Source organism: Ochlerotatus camptorhynchus, unplaced genomic scaffold (genome assembly GCF_037179485.1).
Source record: "Ochlerotatus camptorhynchus isolate MF236.1 unplaced genomic scaffold, CSIRO-AGI_Acam_v1.1 ptg000102l, whole genome shotgun sequence".
NCBI lineage: Eukaryota > Metazoa > Arthropoda > Insecta > Diptera > Culicidae > Ochlerotatus > Ochlerotatus camptorhynchus.
Window position 1 is genome coordinate 815,402 of NW_027040592.1, and position 22,914 is coordinate 838,315.

General features: G+C 43.6%; 2 protein-coding genes across 2 annotated transcripts in view; both read left to right on the plus strand.

Annotated features, from left to right (window-relative positions):
• Nucleotides 1-22,914, plus strand: part of shaker (Potassium voltage-gated channel protein Shaker) — a 621,792-nt gene that overhangs the window by 36,578 nt on the left and 562,300 nt on the right. The gene's annotated exons all lie outside the window — the stretch shown is intronic.
• On the plus strand, nt 18,919-22,530 carry LOC135699056 (uncharacterized). Its single transcript, XM_065219232.1, has one exon. It carries the CDS (start codon nt 18,919-18,921, stop codon nt 22,528-22,530), a length of 3,612 nt encoding a protein of 1,203 aa, XP_065075304.1.

A 22,914-nucleotide genomic window follows, 5' to 3' on the forward strand; every position in this document is an offset into this window, starting at 1 on the left:
TAGAAAGTTAAGACTTACCAACGCAAATCAACAACACCATCGGGTAGGGGACGACTTCCTCTACCCGACGGTTATGATGGTTTGTGTGGGCATGCCTTGAGTTCATAGAAATCATCGATACAAGTCATTGTTTACGAAGGCTGTTACGCCCTAATTCCACCTCTATCTAGAATATATTCTCGTACATGAGAAGAGAGTCGCTCTCCTACAGCACTGCTTCAGCGACAGTGAGAAGGAATATGTAACGAATTGTGCGTCGCTGTGAGGATCAGCAACCTTGAAAGAGAATAATGAAAATTCAAAAAGGCTAGGCCTACCACGATCTTAATATCCCGGGACGAGACTTGATAATCGAGCTTTTCACTCTTCTTGATGTTTTTGACAAGGGATGTTCAACTCTGCACATGCCTATCTGTGCCGAAAGCTAGGTCAAGTGTTGTGCCGAACGTGCCGAAGTGTGGCAATCAAGCTATCAGTCTCAGAAGCCCATGAGTTTGGTAACCCTGCACTTATGACTTTTGAGATTGTCTGTTTACATTTTCAAGTCCAATACCAATATAATATTCAACGATTCAAGAAAGTGGCACTCGAAGATTAGCCCCCCCGCGAGAGGGAGAAGAATGAGTGATGGCAGAAGCTGTCCACACAGGATAAGACAGTTCTCTACCGTGCGTCATTCTGGCAGACGTTTACCGAAACCAAGTACCCAACCGGCAAGTGGAAGATGAATCTTGTCTGCAATGTCATCATGCTACTCAGGCAATGCTACAATCTGAAAAATAGGAAGGACTCGACCTGAAATGCCCACCGGCGGTAGTAGTAGCAGCAATAGACCTGCAGTAGCTTCCCAGTGTCAGCAGTCATGGTTAGGTACTAAATTCGTCTGACTGCCCCCTTCCCCCAAACTGCTTCGTCCATGGTTTATCCAAATATCGGTCCAGAATCTCGGTACTGGTTGCATTCGTTTGATGACTACCTCCTCCTTGTATCTGCCTGTTGTTCCTTTATATTTTGTATCCTTGGTCATGCCAGAATCGCATATAATTCTCCCTGAAACTGCTGCCGGTTCCGATTCCGTTCATTAAGACCGGGATACAGATTGGCGCTGTTTCTCCCGCAGAACACCCCGGTACGATTGATGGTTCACCAATCAGTCAGCCGTACAGCTCATTCTATGGACTGATGGATTCGATTGACTGTGGAGGTCTCTCTAGGTCACCGACGGCAACAGCAACATTAAGACAGATGCTGCAAACATAATTGTGAAAGTAACCACACCGGTACCTGTGGTACCGGGAGAAACAGCTGCGATTGCAGATACATCTGAAGAATGCTAGGATCGTTCGGCACCGGGGTGTTGTTGACACCGTACATTATCGTTGCAATGCTCCTTACCTATACAATTGACTCTCGGTCCCTATCCTATGGCCATCTAGTTAATACTTGATTCTTGTTGATTCTGGCCTATTCTGTGGGGCGTGGTGACTCTGACTAGTTCGTTTGAACTTCCCTGAAACTATGGACATCTCTCAAAACCGGTGTGGACTTTCTGTAGAGGTTCATCCCCCAGAAGGCATAAGGACAAAGAGCGTCTCGTCAATTATACAATCTCTTATTATGATTGCGGCCAATTTCGCCCTTTCTCCCTTACTTTGAAGTAAACGAAGAAGTAAACCTTAGGTTAGGTTAGGTTATCTTTATTAGCGAGAATTTCAACCAGAGGCTGGTTCATCTCTTCAGTAAACCTTAGCTGGGACGGGACTTGACAATCGGGTGGTGATTTCGAGCCAATTTGCTGCCAAATCCGAGCCAGTTTCTGATTGGTCGATTTGACAGTAGCAATCGTGGAATAAAAAGGACAGAGGGATCGCATCAATCTGGCTGGCAGTGGTGCCGGAATCAATGTTGACGTCAATGGCGTTGTTAATTGTTTATTTTTGCGAAAGGAAAGTTGAAAAATTGAGTGCACTGCGTGTTTTAGGCGATGGATATTGTTGTTTGTTTATGGTTGTTTATATTGTAATGAGAAAAACTGATGTAAAAGCTACTAAACTGCGGTAGAAACTCCGAATAAAATCCAAATTAAAATAGGAAAAAATATTTAACATTCATGGCATCATTGGTGGACTCCGTCAAACACCACGCACAACGCAAAAACATTAAGAAGAGTGAGAAGCTGGATTGTCAAGTCCCGTCCCGGAACCTTAGCAACGATTGGCAAAATGTCAACACAAAACAGTGATTCCATTTTATGTTATATTTTGTGTCGTACTTGTCATCGTGTGCCATGACCCGCCGATCAGTCTGCCACAATATGTTTCGGCACAATGCGCAGAGTTGATTGTCCCTTTGTTTTTTAAGAAGGCCCTTCGGAAAGTTATGTGTGGGGTTTGACGGAGTTGACCAACTATGCCAGGTATGGAAAATCTTTTTTTCAATTTTAATTTGGATTTTATTCGGAGTTTCTACGGCAGTTTAGTAGCTTGTACATCATTTTTGCTCAACACAATCGCTTCAAACACGCAGTGCACTCAATTTTTCAACTTTCCTTTCGCAAATATAACAATTAACATCTCCATTGACGTCAACATTGATTCCGGCATCACTGCCAGCCAGATTGATGCGATCCCTCTGTCCCTTTTATTCCACGATTGCTACTGTCAAATCGGAAACTGGCTCGGATTTGGCAGCAAATTGGCTCCAAATCGCTACCCGATTGTCAAGTCCCGTCCCAGTTAATATCTAGTCTAGGTTGCTATGCAACCAACCCGGGGGCAACTTGACAACTCCAGTATATTGCTAGTGTACCCCGACAATTTGACGCTGGTGGTTCTGTCAAACTCACAAGTTTCAGAAGGTTTATCTGAATAGGGCGAATGCGGAAATCATGTACAATATATAAAATCCAAATTTAAAATTCATCTAATTGTCGCGCGCCCACCAAACCAGAACGCGCGTCCGACGTCAAAATTAACATTAGTGACATAGAAAGTCCAGTGATGCCAGCGAGAAGTGTCGTTTTGATTTGCAGTAGTATGCACAATTTATAATCAATTTTTTTATGCTTGTTTTTTTTTTGTAGTCTCCTGTGTCTTTGAGCAGAACAGAACCAAAAATTTAAACACATGATGTGTGTAACGAAAATATGTGATTGTCATCGAATTCATCGAAACAAATAAGAATTGAGCGAGAATGCTATTATCGTTGATGATGAACAAAAAAAGAATGATTTTGCAGCGAGTAAGAGCGTACTTATTACAGTATCCCCGCGCTAATTCGACAAATTTAATAATCCGACTGTCAAGTCCATACAAATAAATGTTACCAATGTAAAAAAAGCTCCATAAGAGACCGTGATGTCGAATTATGGAGAGCTGGTATAGGGATATAGTACTAGTACTGCAAAATGTACAATTTGAGGTACTAGCTTAAAAGAGTACAGTCAACAATCAATACGAAACTAACGATTTTAAATTGGCTCACCACTTTAGTAGCCTATTGGTCTCAAGCAAACGATTAACGTACCCTATTCTAGTCGAAATTCTAGTACTATGCAATGTTTGTTTTGATTCGCTATGAAAGTTTGACAGATAAAATGAAGGGTTATTGGTTTTTCCTATGTTTCGAGGGGTGATTCGACTAGCTTGGGACCGAAGATAGTACCAGAGCTGAGCCAAAAAGTTGAGCACGTTATTTCGGGACCTTCTGGTCTTAGAGTTACCTCTATGATACAGTGAAGAACTTTGGACGTCTTTCGAAGGCCTTAAAGCATTAAAGCTAAATATGTAATATGTCATGCAATTTGACTTATGTTCAATTTCAGCAGTTTACTTTACTTACCCCGTAAGAGAAACACGGGAAAGTAAACATTTTTTTTATTTTACGGGTTCCAGGACAAGCTTTCATTGCACAACTATGCTCAAAGCAATAATCTGAAGGATAATCAAACTCAAATGCAAAGAATTATTAGTATTATTATTGCCATTCGATGATATAAGAAGATGAAACTCGGTTCAATTTGTATGGATTTATTTGGCCCCGTAACGTGGGTAGATCACCCTTTCGTGGTACGTTACGGGATGTAAGATCTACCACCGATTTCTAGTCTTAACTACTTCAAACCCAGCTTCAAACTAGGGGAACAGGATTTTTCAGTAATCAAAGGAACACATCTTAGTCCTTGTCACTTTTTATGCCTTGTTGATAGTGATAAGTCCTCGGGTTGCCTTGACCGAGGATGATCTTGAAACAAGGAAAAAATGAGTTAGTTGGTCTTCATCTATGTGATTCCTAATCTTCTATTCGTTGTTCTCTAGTTTGAAGTGGTTAAGACTAGGGTTCTGATGCATGGTCACTATCGGTGTCATTCTTAATTTTGTTGCTAAGGAATCGAATTTTGACTGACAAAGGGGCGCGCCTTTGGAGGGTGTTCCAACACTCCGAAGGGTATAAATAGCGGAACCTTTCAATTAGAATCGATTCCTTGCGATGAAGGACTGTATCAAAACCGAATACTTCATCATTTCTCAATAGTGATGAAGTAATACGACATGCACTAAACTAAGGACACGGGATAAACTCGCAGTAGTTTTATGTCCCGAACAGAGGAGAAAAAAATGGATTTATTTCACTTCACCACGAAAATCATAAATTAGCTCTTTTGAGACTAGATGAGACTCACCCTATGTGGCTCAACCAAGACTCCCGGATATCTAGCTCAGTAGCATGAGACCCCTGAACTGTGTCACAGGGCCGGCATTGCCACTTGGTAATTTGGAGGAGTACGCGGAACAAACTGTGCAGAAACTGTGGGATTTCTTACGTGATTGTGAGATTAATTGGAAGCTAAAGTGTGGGTGGAAAAAGTCTAAAAGTTTATTAAAATTGAACTATGGTGCGGATGGTTTTATTGGGCTATTATGGGGTGTGTTCTGTGGGTTTCTGCTTCCTTGGTACGTATCGGTGGTGTTTGCTGGACGATGGCGGTGATTATGTTGGGCAGCTGTTGTTTGACCGCGATGGCGATCCGTGGCTTAATCACTCCGTCGACAATGGCGGATCGGTGTCTTAAACTGGTCTGGAAGATGGCGCCTGGTGACTGGAGCTGTGGTCACTACAATGGCGGGTTTGAGGCTTGGGTTTGCGCGTTGCGATGGCGGTTCGCAACCAGGGAATATAGCAATCCCTGTGCAGCTACTGAAGTAGCATTTTCGGTGTCAACGGCGTCTCCCTTCGTTGGCGAACATCAGCTGACCGTGACAAGGCCACATTGGTCGAGCCGAGAAGGGTCTTCCCCCTTAACAATTAGGACTACCGAGTCCGAGGATGCTCTCCTTTGTGGCAATTATTAAGCCGGAGAGTTGAAGGTCCTTGACATTTAGACCAAGACAGTCGAGACTGACTTGGTCGAAAAGTGCCGATCGTGAGGATCTCCGTGGAATACCAAACAAAAGGTCCTGAATGAACACCAGGAACATAAAAAGGTAGTTCTCTGCACTTTGGTTCACTTTTGCACTCCACTCACGTCTTCTAGGCACAAACGCCGGTTTACTTCTGGGCAATGGTTGACCATCCCAGCTATCAAAAGCCCTCCTTTTCCCATCCAGTTTTCAATTCGTTCCTTATCATTTCCTCCATTTTCCTTCCTTGTAGCTTATCACCACCCATCCATATCATCTCCTTCGCCTACTGAGTTTTTCTACCACAGTTGATTATAACACCCTTTCGATCCTGTCACATCCAATTAAGCTTATAAACAAATATCATTTTTAAACTACCTACTAAGATAAATTTATACATTTTTCAATAACAGCAATTTTACCTACAATCCTACTAATCCTACTAACCCAACACTGACACTAAACAAACACTACAGTTTCCTAAAACAACATGCACAAATTAAAACCTAGGACATTGTAACTAAACGGTTACACTTTTCATATGAAATTCTTGTCTGTTGTTTATCATCCACACATGGTGAAACAAAAAGTTGATTTTCCATAGAGAAATAACGTTGCGGCGATGAAGAACAATCCCTTTGCTTACGTCGTGTGGCGACATCTACTATTTGCAAGTGGGTAGGTAAAATATAAAAAAGAATGTTCAAAACCACGGACACTTGAATATTGACAAAAATCGTAAAACAAGAACTATTTGTCAAATTTTTGATTGTTTTTAATATTTATTCACATGCCTCAAACATTTTTTTGAGTGTAAATTACTTGAAAAAACGTTTTAACAAAAAGTCCAGATATTTTACCAAAAGTTCTTGTTCTACAAATTTTGACGCAGGACTACGTCTGCGATCTTTATATGGGGATACATTTTGTGAAAACTGAAAATCCAACATGTAACAAAATTATGAAAGATTTTGAACGTTTATAACTCAGCTGTCCCTGGACCAATTTCTATAATTTTATCACCAATCGATCAGATATATTTTTACGCATCTGTTAAATATAAGAATTCATCAACTGTTGCTATGATAATTAAAATAATCACCGATTGTCTGCGAAAAGCGAATTCCCTAACACAGATTTCAAAGTTGAATATCATCCGGTTTCACCAAACCGTGTTTATTCAATCACCGTGTGGTGAGTGGTGGTGTTCTCCAGTGTACAACAAAAGGCTCCCCGTAAGTAGCTAGCTATCAAGGCTGGCCTCAACCGTTGATCGGTTTCAGTTCCAATCACCGTGTTTGGTGGTGTACGATCGTCGGCACCACCAGCAGCAGCAGCATTGTTCTTCAGTACACAACGAAAGGCTACCTGTAAGCAGCGAGCTGTAGCCACCATGAGCATCCATAGAAGGAGAAAGAAGCCGCACCGCTATTGATCGTCAGTCGCTGTGGGCCATCTATGCCAAGCGCGTTACCCTCATTCCAAACAACATACAGCTCACCAGCCTCATTTGTGTTTGACATCCTAATAGCTCAGCACTACTCAATCATCACGACAAAACAGTCCATTTAATTTCATCCATAAATTTGTAGAAGAGTATTTTTTTGACATTTGTCAATGTCATCAATCGGATGTCAGTTCCCATATCAAGATAGAGCTGGAATTAGGGCGTAACAGCTTTTGTAAACAATGACTTCTTTCGGTGATGTCTTGAAAGTCAAGGCTCGCCCACGCAAATCAACAGCACCATCAGGTAGGGTAAGACTTCCTCTATCCGTTCTATTGGTCTGATTTTGATCCAGTGATGATGGATTTTAATTCTTAATTCGCCAATAAGGAAACTGTTAAAATTAAGACTTTATAATTTATCTAAATGTCACTATTGAAAATTGCGCGAATGTGCAACTGTTGCTATGATAATTAAAATAATCACCGATTGCCTGCAAACAGTGATTTCCCTAACACAGATGTCAAAGTTGAATTCCATCCGGTCTCACCAAACGGAGTTTATTCAATCACCGCGTGATGAGTGGTGGTGTTCTCCAGTACACAACGAAAGGCTCCCCGCAAGCAGCAAGCTGCTGCCCACATGACTAAAGACTAAAGACTAAAGAGTATAAACAGAGAAAACCCCGCTCAAATTCCTATTCCTACACAAAACACAAGCTCCTGCTGCAGTTAACGAATAAAATTTATTATATAAGACCACGTAGTTCTACGTCACCATTGCGCACAACCCCATAGGGCTGTCCCTTGTAGTTTTGACGTTGGATAACGTCTTTCGGCAACATACGGGGGTACAAAATTGAAAACAGTCATTTTGGATGCGTTACTAAAAATTAAAAGATTTTGAACGATAATAACTCAACCGTCTCTCGATAGATCTACGAGATAATGGCATCAATCGATTGGAAATATTTCTAGCAATTTTCTGAATGTTTCAAAACTATTGATTTCATTCTGTAAACTATTGAAAAATGGTTAAAAGTAAACCATTCTTATACTTATACTTTCTCCAACCGAGACATCAGATGCGAGTATCTGACACCTCTGATATTTTCTGTTCTACTATATAAGCGTCCAACAAGGTCGCCCGTTCCATCATTGTCTATCAGATCGTCGACCCAGCAGCAGAGCAGCAGTACCAAAGCAGCGGAAGCAGAGCAACTGCAGCAGAGCAGCGGCAGCAGAGCCTGGGGGCGAAAGGGCAACTAAGCCGAGTACGTTGGTGCCAGTGCTCCTGTATACTGGGCCGTCGTCATGGAATGCCCAGCTGCTGCAGTTCTCAGTCGGTCGTATTCACCGTCTGGAGCAACTACGGGGGTAACTACGCCGAGCGCGTTGGAAAAATGGCCACAACATTATCAAGAAAGAGTTTAACGATTAATTTTCTAGGGTGGTGTACAAGGGAGTACAAGGGAGTACCCAGCACAATCATGGGCATTGGCTCCAAGCAATATTTCATCAGATTCCAGACAAATCTGTTCGATAGTAATTAGAACAGAAAATGAAAATATAAAAATGAGGTAAGGGAAATAATTAAAATATGGTTCAGATTAATACCTGGCTACATAAAGATACACATTACCATTTATTATATAAGACCACGTAGTCCTACGTCACCATTGCGTACAACCTCATAGGGCTGTCCCTTGTAGTTGGAGGGTGGTGTAGGACTACGAAATTTTTTACGGTTCAGACTCCCTTTTTGACGTAATCACCTTCCGATCAAAAAAGTTTTCGATGTTACTTAAGTCACCCGATTTCTATGGAGATGCCGTTTGCCTTAAGTAACAGCGCTGAGAAACCCGTGAAAAGTGTTCGTTCGTCGTTTCGCTTTCTCATTATTAAAGTGAATAAATCGAACTGTTTAATGCTAAGATGATTTCGGTGGTCCTTAAATGATGAGGGCTGCACGTAAGAAGACGTAATTGATAATTCTCCCGAATATCCTGGTAAATACACTTTGACTTAAGTAACAATAGGGGCCATCGAACGACGTATAATAACTGTTGACTCAAACACCAGTATTTTTTAGCATGAAAGCTAGCGATTTGCATTTTTATGATTAAAACCCTGCTAAATATGTTAAACATTGCTATCACTATGAGATTATATGTGTTTAATTGGAAATAGGAATAACTTTTCGGCGTATGGCTCGACGTGGTTATGTCAAGCGCCTCCGGTCTGATCTTCGAGGAAACCCGAGGTGTGCTGAAGGTGTTCCTAGAAAATATTCGTGATGCCGTCACCTACACTGAACACGCCAAGCGCAAAACCGTCACGGCCATGGATGTCATCTACGCTCTGAAGCGACAGGACGCATTCTGTACGGTTTCGGAGGTAAACTTATCACCAATGTAACAAAACGTTTTCATTTCAGAAAAGAGTTAGAATAGAATTTATGTAGAGTATCCCCTGATTCCAAGTTTGGTTACAAGATTATAACTCTAGAGAGCAGCGGCGCCCGTGGTGTGTGGTAAGCGTCCCAGCAGGTCTGGGTTCAATCCCAGTCAACGCTGCCGGGAAGTTCTGAGGCATAACATCTCTGATCACGCTAGAGATGAACCAGCCTAAGGCTGAAAGTCTCGTTAATAAAGAAAAAAAAAAAAAAAATCTCTGATCACGCCTTCCTTCGGGGTTCCCGGTTCATGAGTTGATGGGTCGATAGGTAGGGTCCAGGTGTGGGCATGCACAGTTGTACACACCAACTGCTCATTTGGTAATAACTTTTCACTCAGATGTTGAAATTTATTTTTCTTTAAAGTAATTGATAAATTAGGCTCATAGTTTACTATAAATATGCGAAGATTAGGTAAAGCTTAACATTTGAATCAACACTAATCAATTTAACATTTAAATTTCGAGATGTATAGTAAGCATTTCTCACCTCATTTTTACAACACAAAAACAAATACAGTTTACTACTAGCATTAAAATCTACTTTATTTTACATATCTATAACAAGCTTACACTCTATTCTATCTACTGCTTCGAAAATAACTATGTTCCGTCAACTGTGTGCAAAGTTATTAGCAAATGAGCAGTTCGTGACAAAACTGTGTATGCCACGCATGGGTGTGGGTAGCATTAGTGCTCAGCACGAAAAACAAGGAATATTCCTAAAATATAATGTACACAATTAAGTACAACACATAACAGACGTTATCCAACGCCAACTCTGCGGTCGTATCTAGTATACAACCCTTCCACCTTTTTTTAATTTTTAAGTATCCATAATTTTACAAATTGCAAAAGATTTCAGTTTTAATGAGCTTATTAAAAACAATAAAAAATCTGTCAAGTAGATTTTGTAATATTTAGGTTTTAATTTTATGCCTTAAATAAGTAAAACTAGTTTTTGGTATATTTTTTTTCTGAAAAACTTCGAACGCCATTTTGCATATTTTACAAGCTTCCAAATGGTCAAATTTTAGCCAAAATGTGAATCATTGCCCATAATAAACATTTATGCAAAGTTTCATGAAAACCGGAGAAGGTCGAGTTTTTTGTCCGATTTGTCAAATAACGTGTAACTGCTCATAGCCAGCGCCATATCAATCGACTGAAGATGAACCAATACAACCATTCAATCAATTCTGTGAAAACGAATTCACACATGACCATATTTTGAAGAGCCCTTTTCTTATTCGAAGCTAATCGTCACTGTCACTATAATTTGATATACGACAGTGGAGTATGGAAGAAATCCAGGAAAATGGTCCCGAACAGACAAGTCGACCCGATGTCGGATCAATGTAAGGCTAATTTAAGGTCGATGTCGACCCAATGTCGTGTTAATGTCGGGTCAATTTTGGGTTTTTGTCGGGTCAATGTCGGGTCAAAATCGGGTTGGGGTTTGATAGAAGTCAGGTTGGTGTCGGGTTGGCTTAGCTTTTTCCCCGGAATGTCGACCAGAGCTCCGTTTATGTGTAGGTTACACTCAATTGAATGATATCAAGCGTTTCTCAAACGAGAATGATCCATGCCTTCGTCAAATTACTAAGCAACTGATATCACCTATTCGAAGAAGGTCCCCTTAGTTAGCGGATGGCTACTTTTCTCATTAGCGGCGCCGGTGGTGTAGTGGTAAGCGTGATTGCCTCTCACCCCAGCAGGCCTGGGTTCAATCCCAGTCGGCGCCGTCGGGATGTTCTGAGGCATAACATCTCTGATCACGCCTTCCTTCGGAAGGGAAGTAAAGCCGTTGGTCCCCGGTTCATGAGTTTGATGGGTCGATAGGTAGGGTCCAGGTGTGGGAGCTGCCTCCCTGGCGTCGGTAGCATTGGTGCACAGCACGGAAAACAAGATCGACGGAAAACAAATCAAGGAAAAAAAAAAAAAAATACTTTTCTCATTTTCATCAAAAATGTTCAATTGATTTTGAGAATTTATTACTTTATATTAGTCATATATCAGCCATGTACTGCTAAAATTGTCAAATGGTTGCTGAGATTGAACATTTGAGTTGTAAAATTCGTCCAAAAAATCCAGAGTTGTTGGCCAAGATGGGAGGCTCAGCACTGGTGACGTACCCATTCAAGATGGAATGGCCCACATGAGCATTCAAATCAAGATGCTTCCTTTATTAAAGCATCAGTTCAATTGCCACATTTCAAGATTTAAATTACTTCCACCGAGGGTCACGGGGTCAAATCCCAGTCTCAAACTGCCTCAGAAGCTATTGAGGTTACGTCTATATGTATCTCTTTGGGAGTCCATAATTTGGTTGTCAGTTTCATTTAAAGCTCTCGTTCCACTTTTTCGCTCGTGCATATCTATGCACCGCCAGCAGCACTAGTTAGGAAAAAAGCTACAACCATTCGAGGACTTTCTTTTCCCCGATGGATATCTGCCCACTTCAGAAGCAGTCGAACAAAAAACCCAAATAAAGTGATCACGACCATAATTCATCGTTATTGCCCAGTTGCACGGAATCCTCCACCGCACTTTTTTTTAAACATTCAAATTTCTGTCAAGCTACCATAGCTATCGTAAAGAGCTGGTACTTGTATGAATAGGCATTGCGAGGCTGGTGCACCGAAGCGCTCCACTTTCAAAGGTTCGAATGAAATGAAATAAAAATGTACCTACGTGTGTTTTCCAAAGAGATACCTTCGTCAAGGGGGACACGGAGGGGGATGACGAAAATGAATATTTATGCAAATGTAAATCAATTTGCCGTTCGGAACTCACTCCCACTTAGCGGAACTGTCAAAAAATGGAAGTCCTTGAATTGAAAACCAAAAAAAAAAAAAGAAATCAACATTCCAACAGGATGGCGGTATGCAGCGAAGCAGAAAAAATAGAGAAAGGGAAAGATTAACGAACGAAAAATAAAACAACACTTTGGCGTGCACTATCGGAATGGGACTCGGGCTTTGCAGAACCCAAGAACCAACTAACCAAGCCCGGCAAAACAAGCAGCTCTTCAGCGCTTTTTCGATGGCTGTTTATGGAGGCAGAACGAAGAGAACTATTCCGGTTGGTCGATGCCGCTAGGTTCGGAGAGAAAGCAAACTATTTAAATGGGAAGATAAAAGGAAAATGTTTCGAATGGAATTTGGTGAAATGCGAAACGTGAGATGTTGGTTCATGGGTTGGGTCGGGATGTGCTTCACCTAGGTTTTTTTTCGTATTTCAAAGATAGTTTTCTACCATGGATTGATTACATGGGATATGATTTCCTATGATTGTGACTTTATCAACTTTATAAGGAATCATTATATTTGATCTGAAGGATGCGAGAATGCAGCTTCAATAATTGGGTTGTTTTAATTTGAAAATCATGCCGGTTTTTATACATCATCTGAAAGAGCCTGCGAAAGAGCAACGATATTTTTATAGATCCCACTAACATTCATCTCGATTTTTAAATCAATATTAAAAGTTTAGATTTTTGACACTAAATCTATTTGTTGACGGCACACTCACATACAAATGTCCATCGACCATCATCTCGATGGTCGATGGACATTTGTATGGGAGTGTGGCGTTAACTAAAAAATTTGGTGTCAAAAGTAAAATTAAAAAAAAAAATTGCGCTTATTTAAAATAGTTCTAGTGCACGAAAATTGATGAAATGTTGGTCTTCGGTACTATTTTTAAAAAGTGCAATTACGTTAGCAAAAAATCACCATCGTAGCGTCCCTCGACAGTGCTTTGTATGGGAGCGTATTGGCAATTGTTTAGATTTGTGTCAATACAGTGAATTTATTATCTTGCTTTCATTTTTTATTTTGAAACCGAGATGAAAGCCTAAGCGACCGAAAAGACTATCGCTGAGCTCCCAAAATGAAGCTCTTTCTAATGATGTATAGCCGATATATTTTTCAAAGATAAGGAACCACATTAAGCAATTCAACTGTCGACCTCAGCATGCTATTTAAGCTACAGTTGTTCCAATAATCAAACGCAGAATGCCAATCAGTGCTGTCAGTAGGACCAGGTTACTCTGTGATTTTATATGTGCGTGCCCTTCCAACCTCAAATCAGTGCGTCCCTTTTAAAATCGCCCATAATTGTAATATAGGCGGGGATCGGCAAACAACTCAAAGTGGTGCTGCTCACAAATAGGAGAGTGCGTCTCTAATATTTGGAAGGAGAAAGAGATAAAGGAGGATATAGATTTCATACCTAGAAGAGAGTAGTTGGACTGCACAGGTGTTTAGCACAATCGAGTAGTGCACGGTGTTACATTTTACAGATGTTCCAGATCTTTCGGTGGTCATCTAGAAGTAATTGGGTTGTTTAACTTCGAAAAATATACCGATTTTTATACATTGTCTGATAGAACTTCATTTTCTGAGTACAACGATGTTTTGATCAATCCCGTAAACATTCATCTCGATTTTTGAATCAAGATTAAAATTTTTGATCGTTGACACTAAATCTATTCGTTGACAGCTCGCTTCTATACAAAGTCCCACCAAGGGGTGCTAAGATGGTGATTTTTGGTAATGTAATCGTAGTTATTTAAAATAGTTCCAGTGTAAAAAAATCGGATTGGAAATTTTGGATTTCAGTTCCATTTTAATGCAGATAACGAATATGTATTTACCTCAAGGGGTAGGTCACTCCGCACACCAATCTTGGGTTAAAAATTTTCTCAGTGTGCCTCAAGTGTGCCGCAGGTGTGGTGATTGTGCCGGTCATAGAGCAAGCTTTGATTTTTTGCAAAATACGAATACTATGGTATATATGGCAACCCGGTATTTCTGACGATTACTGTTCTGTGCGAAAAGTCCATCTTTTTCCTGACCAGCAAGAAGATCGACTTCTGGAAGCAGATCGAGAAGGCCGATAAGGAGAACATTCCGTCGGTGAAGCTGTTGGTTTGAGATAAAAACGACAAAGACAAAGCCAACTTTGAAAAGCTCCTGTAGCGAGCGTGTTCTAGATGCACTTCCACAGTTATTAATGGAATGCTGAATTAATTGACCAGGAATCGAAACCGCTGCCTCCGGCTTAGTAATATAGTAATGACCCAATTTTGTCAGCGCATCGAGCTTTTACCACTAAAAAAAGCGTATGGTTTTCGTAGAACATTAGAAAATATTTTCAAAAAGGGTGCTGACAAAATTGGGTGATTACTGTACCTTGCCTTTACTGACTAGGCTATCTGAGGCCCCTGAAGTACTTGGTACTGTTCTGAAATTAATGGAACTATCTCGAAAACCTTCGATGCGTCCCTGAAGTTCTCTCCGTAATATTTCTGATATTTTCTTCAGCTCTCTGGAGTTTTCTGGACTTTCCTGAAATTTCCGAATCTTCTTTTGAAATTTTGCAGAAGTATATGGAACTAAAATCTTCTGGAGTTTCCTGATGTTCTTGGAACATCCCTAAAATTATTGGACCCATCCTGAAGATCCTAAAGATCTTAAGACCTAGCTTCTTTGACTTCCCTAATGTTTCGAAAAACGTCCTAAAGTTTTCTCTTCTCTGAAGTTCTCTTAATTGCCTTGAAGTTTTCAGATTTTCTTAAAAGATCCTGAAGTTTTTCTGAAGCTAATGGATCCCCCTTTAGAATTACTAAGCCTTCCCAAAATTTTCAAAATCTTTTTGGAAATTCCCTTATTTTCCCACGGTTTGTTTATGAAACTTCTCTGAAATTCTCAAAATATTTCTTAAGTTCACTAAATTTCCTTCAAGTTCATTGAACTATTCATAAACTATCGGAACTTCTTGAACTTACCTTACCAATCAGGCTAAGGTCTTGTTGTCCTCTGCACTCTACTCGATCCATGGCCACACTTCGCCAGCTTCGTAGTCTGCGAAGGGTCCGCAGGTCGCCTTCTACTTGGTCGATCCACCTTGCCCGCTGCGTGCCTCTTTTTCTTGTTCCTGTTGAATCGCTTTCTAGAACCATTTTCTCTGGGTCGTCGTGCGGTATTCTTACGACGTGCCCAACCCACCGTAGTCGCCCATTTTTTGCAATGTGGACGATGGATGGTTCTTCCAGCAGCTGGTGCAACACCAAGGGCGCATTGGTCCTTCACGAGCATAGTTCAGGTCTCGTGGCCGTAGAGGACCACCGGTCTAATCAGTGTCTTGAAGATAGTCAACTTCGTGCGGCTGCAAATTTTATTCGACTGGAGCGTCCTTCGGAGTCCAAAGAAGGCACGATTCCCTGCCATAATGCGTATTTGAATTTCTCTGCTGGTATCATTTTCGGCGGTCACCAGTGAGCCCAATTACACGAACTCATCGACCACCTCGATTTCGTCACCGTGAATCTGAACTCGGGGTGGGAGGCTAACATTGTCTTCCCTAGAACCTTTTCCTTGCATGTATTTTGTCTTTGATGCGATGATGGCAAGTCCAATCCGCCTAGCTTCATCCTTCAGTCTGATGTACGTTTCCGCCATCGTTTCAAAGTTCCGTGCCATGATGTCGATGTAATCTGTAAAGTAAAGAAGCTGGATGGACTTCCTGAAGATCGTGCCACTCGTGTCTATCCCTGCTCATCTGATCACACCTTCTAACGCGATGTTGAATAGCAGACACGAAAGTCCATCACTTTGCCGTAGCTCCCTTCGAGATTCAAAGGGATTCGAGAGTGCCCCGATACTCGAACAACGCACATCACTCGATCCATCGTCGCCTTGACCAATCACGTCAGTTTATTCGGAAATCCGTACTTCTTGAAGGTTCCTGCTATTTTCCTGAAATCATGTAACTGCTCAGAAGTTTTCAGAACTGCCATGAAGATCACTAATCAAATCTTGCTGTCTTCCTGAATTTAAAGGATCTGCACTCAAGATCATTTTTTCTGAAATCTCTGGAACTTTTCTTAAGGTATCGGATCACATTGGCATTTTTTAAATTTCAATTAAATTCTCAGAACGTTTTGAAGGCTCCTGAATTTGGCTGATGTTAATGAAACTATCGTGCTCACAAGCTCAAATTGTTTGAAAATGGATAGATTATGGTTTATCAAGTAATTTTAAATTCTACGTCTTACGGAAAGGTACAGGGAGCAAATCGAAAATCTAAAATTGTGACCGTCACGATAAGATGTTAGAGTTTGAACGCTTATAACTGTGTCATTGATAGATGAAAATAAAATCCAAATATACCAACCGATAGGAAATAATTCTACTAGTGTTGCGAGAGGAATGACAGGCAACGCACTGATTTTCGCAGCTATATTGACGTATGCTTCAAAGCAATTGTTACAGTTTTGAAGCATACGTCAATATTGCTGCGAAAATCAGTGCGTTGCCTTTCATTCCTGTCGCAACAGTCTTCAAAAGTTTCATCTTTGTGATGAGTCATCATTCCGCTACTAATGGATGCGCTGGATGCAACGGGCCAGATGAAGCGGACAATATGGTCCAATGCGATGCATGCGATGCATGGTGGCACTTAAGTTGTACGGGCGTTTCAAGTTCGATTACCGATCGTTCGTGGGTGTGTACCCGGTGCAAACGAGCCTCTCGTGCTTCGTCGAGAGTCAGCGCCACGAGTCGATCTTCGTCGCGTTTTGCGGACAGTATGGCACATCTGCGAGAACGTCAAGAGTTGGAGAAACAGCGCGCGGATGTTGAACTTGAAAAGAAGTTTCTGCAGGAGCAACGACAGCTCTTGGAAGCTACGATTGCCGCCGAGGAGGAGAAAAGGAGCCGGGTGAGTCGTGGTGATATCCTGAGAAGAGTTCAGGACTGGATCGGGAACAGCGCGGATCAGCAAACTAGCGTGGCAGGAGATTCAAGTGCGAGCGGCTTCAGCGATTCAGCAGCATATTTCTGATCTAAGTCAGATGGATCCAGATGCTGGAGCGGTAGGAGGCAACAACGATGAATTGCCCTCGGGGTTGCCGTCAGATTTTGACATCCAACAACACAGTTCTCCTCTTCGTGATCCAACTGTTTCCGTATTGGAAGAGATCGATAATTCGATGGGACCAAATGCTCTTCACGATTATGTGGATCAGCGCTAGGCGATGGACTTAATTCGTGATTTGCGAGCGTTGTCTAGAGCAATCGGAACCGACTTACCCTCAGTTTGCTGAGTTACAACAACAGTTGGAAATCTGCAAGAATGAGATCCAAGGGATACATTCGACCGTCCATCGTTTAGCGATGGTATCTTCATCCGACGCACAAGTAGGGGCACTGAATACGGAAGAGGCAGGTGGGAACCGAGATGAAATACTTGCGCAGCCAGACGCAGCGGAGGTAGGTGCCATCGCCAAGCAGTACCCAAGTGTATTCCCTCCAGGTAAGTGTCATGCCTCTGAGAACCAAACCGATCATGCAAACGAAAACAATGTCTCTCAACCGAAATCATTTCCAACCATGCAATTTCCCCCACATGAGCAGCAGCGTTTTCCTCCCGCGCGCTCTAATATGATAAATAACAACCCCATGTTACAGACACAGACTAGCCAATGTACGCCTTTCCCCCAACTTACACCCACACAGCAACCCCCCGGGCAGCCTTTAGTGCGTCAGCCTGTATTGCAGCAGCCTCCAGTGGAGCAGCCTCCTGTGAAGCAGCCTCCTGTGCAGCAGCCTCCAGTGCAGCAGCATCCAGTGCAGCAGCCTCTAGTGCATCAGCCTGTATTGCAGCAGCCTTTGGTGCAACAATATCCATTGCAGTCGCTTCCAGTGCGGCAGCATCCTGTGCAGCAGTACCCTGAACAGCAGAATCCAGTGCAGCAGCATCCAGTGCAGCAGCATCCTGTGCAGCCACATCCAGTGCAGCAGCATCCAGTGCAGCAGCATCCGGTGCAGCAGCATCCAGTGCATCAGCCTTTGATGCAGCCCTTTGCGCGTCAGCCTGTATTGCAGCAGCCTTTAGTGCGTCAGTCTGTATTGCATCCGCCTTCGGTGCAACAGTATCCAGTGCAGCAGCCTCCAGTGCAGCAGCCACCATTGCAGCAGCCTTCGGTGCATCAGTATCCACTGCAGCCGCCTTCGGTTCAGCAGTATCCAGTACAGCAGCTTCCGATGCATCAGCCCCCGGTGCAGCAACGTTCAGGACAACAGTCTTCGGCTAATGACCTGCCGATATTCTCCGTGGTATGGAGTTGGTGCCCACACAACAACAACTCACCTCGCGTCAATCATTGGCTCGTGATCTCCCGGCGTTCTCTGGGGATCCCGCTGAATGGCCGATATTTATTTCCAATTTCGAGTACACAACGAGAACATGCGGCTACAGTGATGGAGAGAACATGGTTCGGCTCCAAAGATGCTTGCGAGGACGTGCATTGGAGAATGTTCGAAGTCGTCTAGTGTTTCCGGCAGCAGTTCCACAAGTAATAGAAACTCTACGTATGAGATATGGGCGTCCGGAGTTGCTAATCAACGCCTTGTTGGAAGCGCTTATTGAGTATGGGATGGCCGTTCAAGAATTGTGTGACCACATTGAAGCGGTGAATGAACGAGCTTATTTGTCAAACCCTACTCTTCTGCAAGAGCTTGTTGGAAAACTGCCCGCTGATCAGAAGCTGATGTGGGCAGGTTATAAAAGAGGACGTGCAGTTGTGGACCTGAAAACCTTCAGCGAATACATGACTGGACTGATACAGGATGCTTCAAGCGTGGTACTGTACGAGTCGGATTCACGGAAAAACAAAGGAAGAGAGAAAACGAAGGCATTCGTAAGCTCACACGGGACCAAGGTCGACGAGGTGTCCACTCCGAAAGCGACGCAATTCAAGTCGGGTGCATGTCTACATTGCGAAAAAGAAGGTCATGAGCTTCGGGAGTGTCAAACGTTTAGAGCGCTCTCCATCGACGATCGTTGGCGACGGATTCGGGCACTAAGCGTGTGTCAAATCTGTCTATTCGGACATGAAAGAAGAGCTTGCCGCAGTAACAACCGATGCAACGTTAGCGGATGTCAGTTCAAGCATCATCCTCTATTGCATGGGAAGTCGACAGCACCTGCAACTCAAGTTGGTAACAGTCACACTCATCGGCTTCTGGATTCGGGTGTCTTGTTCCGGATTATACCCGTGACGTTGCACGGAAAGTCAGGGAAAGTTGATACCTTCGCTTTTCTGGACGAAGGCTCGTCATTGACGCTAGTCGAAGGTGATCTGGTAGCGCAGCTTGGGTTGGCAGGAGAACCACGTCCACTCTGTCTGAGATGGACCGGGGATACGTCGCGGGTAGAGAAGGAGTCACAGACCGTGACAATTACAGTTTCGGGACCGAATCAGAAGCGATATTACAAACTTATAAATGCTCGCACGGTACAGAATTTGAACCTACCGACGCAATCCTTCGAACTAGAAGAGGCAGCTAAGAAGTTTGCTCACTTGAAAAAGTTGCCAATTCAAAGCTACAACTACGCCAGACCGGAGATTCTAATCGGGCTAGACAACTTAAAGCTTGCTGTACCATTGAAGACAAGAGAAGGAGATGGATCAGGACCCATTGCCGTCAAAACACGACTAGGATGGTGCGTCTACGGGCGGCAAGATTCAACGAGCAGCGAGGACTACAGCTTCCATTTTTGCGAATGTACGAGTAACGAAGCGTTGCACGAGAGTGTTAAACAGTTTTTCGCTGTGGAAGAGAATGGGGTACAGCAACTCGGGACCACTCTCACTGCGGAGGAAAAGCGTGCTCAAGAATTATTGGGAAAAACAACGAAGCGTGTTGGTAGACACTTCGAGACGGGCCTACTGTGGAACGGTATGGCATTGCGAAGACATCAGTGTCTCCAACGGAGGATGGAACGCAAACCAGCTCTGAGAGAAAACATCAGCCGTCAAATCCGAGAGTACGTGGAAAAAGGATTCGCACATAAAGCAACTCCTGCTGATTTGAACAATGCGGATCCCAGGAAAGTTTGGTTCTTACCATTGGGAGCAGTTACGAATCCAAACAAACCTGGAAAGGTGCGCCTTGTATGGGACGCGGCGGCCAAAGTTTCTGGTGTATCGCTGAATAATGTGTTACTGAAAGGGCCGGACCAACTAACGCTCTTGCCTGCCGTACTCTTCCGTTTTCGTCTGTACTACGTAGCTGTGGGTGCATACATAGAGCAAATGTTCCGTCAGTTAGGCATTCGATTATCCGATAGGAACTCGCTGCTTTTCCTGTGGAGTGAAACACCCGATGGACCGGTAGAGATTTACCTGATGGACGTTGCGACGTTCGGTGCCACTTGCTCGCCTGCGTCAACACAGTATGTGAAAAATTTGAATGCCAAGGAACACATCCAGCAGTACCCAAGGGCCGTCGAAGGGATATTGAAGAGTCACTACGTCGACGATTACCTCGACAGCTTTGGCAGTGAAAGTGAAGCGGAGAAGGTTTCAGCAGAGGTGCGACTGGTTCATCACAACGGAGGATTCCATCTACGAAATTGGAGATCGAACAGCGGAAAAGTCTTGGCGGAACTTGGGGAATCAGCGGTAGTAGACAGCAAGAACCTGTATGTTGATTGCGGTGAACAAGTGGATCGAGTACTCGGCATGCTGTGGTCATCAAGATCGGACGAATTGAGTTTCTCCACCCGTATGAGTGATGAAGTTAGGAACCTCCTGGACAGCGGCGCTCGGCCGACCAAACGTCAAGTATTACGATGCGTAATGTCACTGTTTGACCCGTTGGGATTATTCGCACCGTTCATAATTCACGGGAAGGTGTTAATCCAGGATTTGTGGCGGGCTGGAACAGACTGGGATGAAGCGGTAGGCGATGAAGTGTTTGAGCACTGGAATCGCTGGACAAGGATGATCGAGTTCATTTCAACCGTGAAGATACCGAGGTGTTATTTTCCCAGAGCCACCACAGAAACGTACAAGGATGCTCAACTTCACGTATTCGTCGACGCCAGTGAGATTGCTTACTCGTGTGCAGCTTACATTCGAACGACCGTAGGAGATGGAGCACCTGCTTGTGGAGCACCGCACAAACCGATGTCCATTCCAAGGTTGGAGCTGCAAGGATGCGTTCTCGGTACACGTCTACTAAAATTCGTAGAAGACAATCATCCAATCACTTTCTCTAAAAGGTTCCTCTGGACGAACTCTACGACAGCGCGATCATGGATCCGGTCGGACCCACGGCGCTACAAGCCCTTCGTAGCTCATCGAGTAGGAGAGATACTGGAGAGTACAGATGTAAGCGAGTGGAGATGGGTTCCATCCAAGCTTAACCCAGCAGATGAGGCAACCAACTGGGGCCGAGGACCTTACTTCGATCACAATAGCCAATGGTTTGACGGGCCAGAATTCTTGCGACTTCCACAAGAAGCCTGGCCAAAGGCGGCCGAGTCAACTGAATCTACTTCCGAAGATGTCAGACCGTCCGTGTTGTTCCATATCGTAGTTGAACCAGTACTGGACTTCGAACGATTTTCGTCGTGGAAGAGAATGCTACGCACCACAGCATACGTCTTACGTTTCCTCTATAACACCTCCAAACCGGAGCAGAAGTTGCTTGGACCGCTTACACAAGCTGAGCTACTCGGCGCTGAGCACACGATTTTGAAACGCATACAGCGGGAGAGTTATCCCGATGAAACGGCCACCCTCGAACGGAATAAATGCGAGCCGAACGACAACCAGGTGCCCCTTGAACGGAAAAGCAAGCTGTTTAAGTTGATGCCTGAAGTAGACGACGTCGGTTTGATGCGACAACGGAGCTGTATAGTAGCCGCGACGGATGTGACCTACGATGCCCGGCTTCCGATTATTTTGCCCTCAAAGCACCGGGCGGTGAACCTTCTAATAGAAGATTATCATCGCCGTTACCGGCATGCGAATAGCGAAACCGTCGTTAACGAACTTCGTCAGCGCTACAACATCCCCAACTTACGTCAGCTTGTGAAGAAGGTCGCGTATACCTGCCAGCTGTGCAAGATCCGCAAGGCTATTCCTAGAAATCCACCGATGGCTGCACTTCCTCCAGCTCGTCTTGCGATGCATGTTCGTCCGTTTAGCTACGTGGGTCTGGATTATTTTGGTCCTCTTCTAACAAAAGTGGGAAGATCAAACGTGAAGAGATGGATCGCTCTCTTTACGGGTCTCACTGTACGAGCCGTACACCTCGAGGTAGCGTACAGTTTGTCAACGGCTTCCTGCATATCCTGTGTACGACGATTCATCGGGCGCCGAGGATCGCCGATCGAAATCTTCAGCGACAATGGAACGAACTTTCAATGAGCGGAACGCATTCTTCGAGAACAGATATGCAAGGAGCTGTCGGTGACGTTCACCAACACATGTACGAAGTGGAGTTTCATTCCTCCTGGAGCACCGCATATGGGGGGTGCTTGGGAAAGGTTGGTACAGTCTGTCAAAGGGGCTATGAAGGATGCATACACATAGGGAAAGTTGCACGATGAGGAGTTGTTAACGCTGGTTGTAGAAGCAGAGAGCATTGTTAACTCAAGGCCTCTGACATATTTACCCTTGGACTCAGAGGAGTCTGAAGCTTTGACGCCAAATCACTTCCTTCTGGGAAACTCGAGCGGAGCAAAGCAGGGTGGTGTCGACGTTAGAGAATCCCAGAAGAACCTGCGGGAAACCTGGGGAGGAATTCAACGA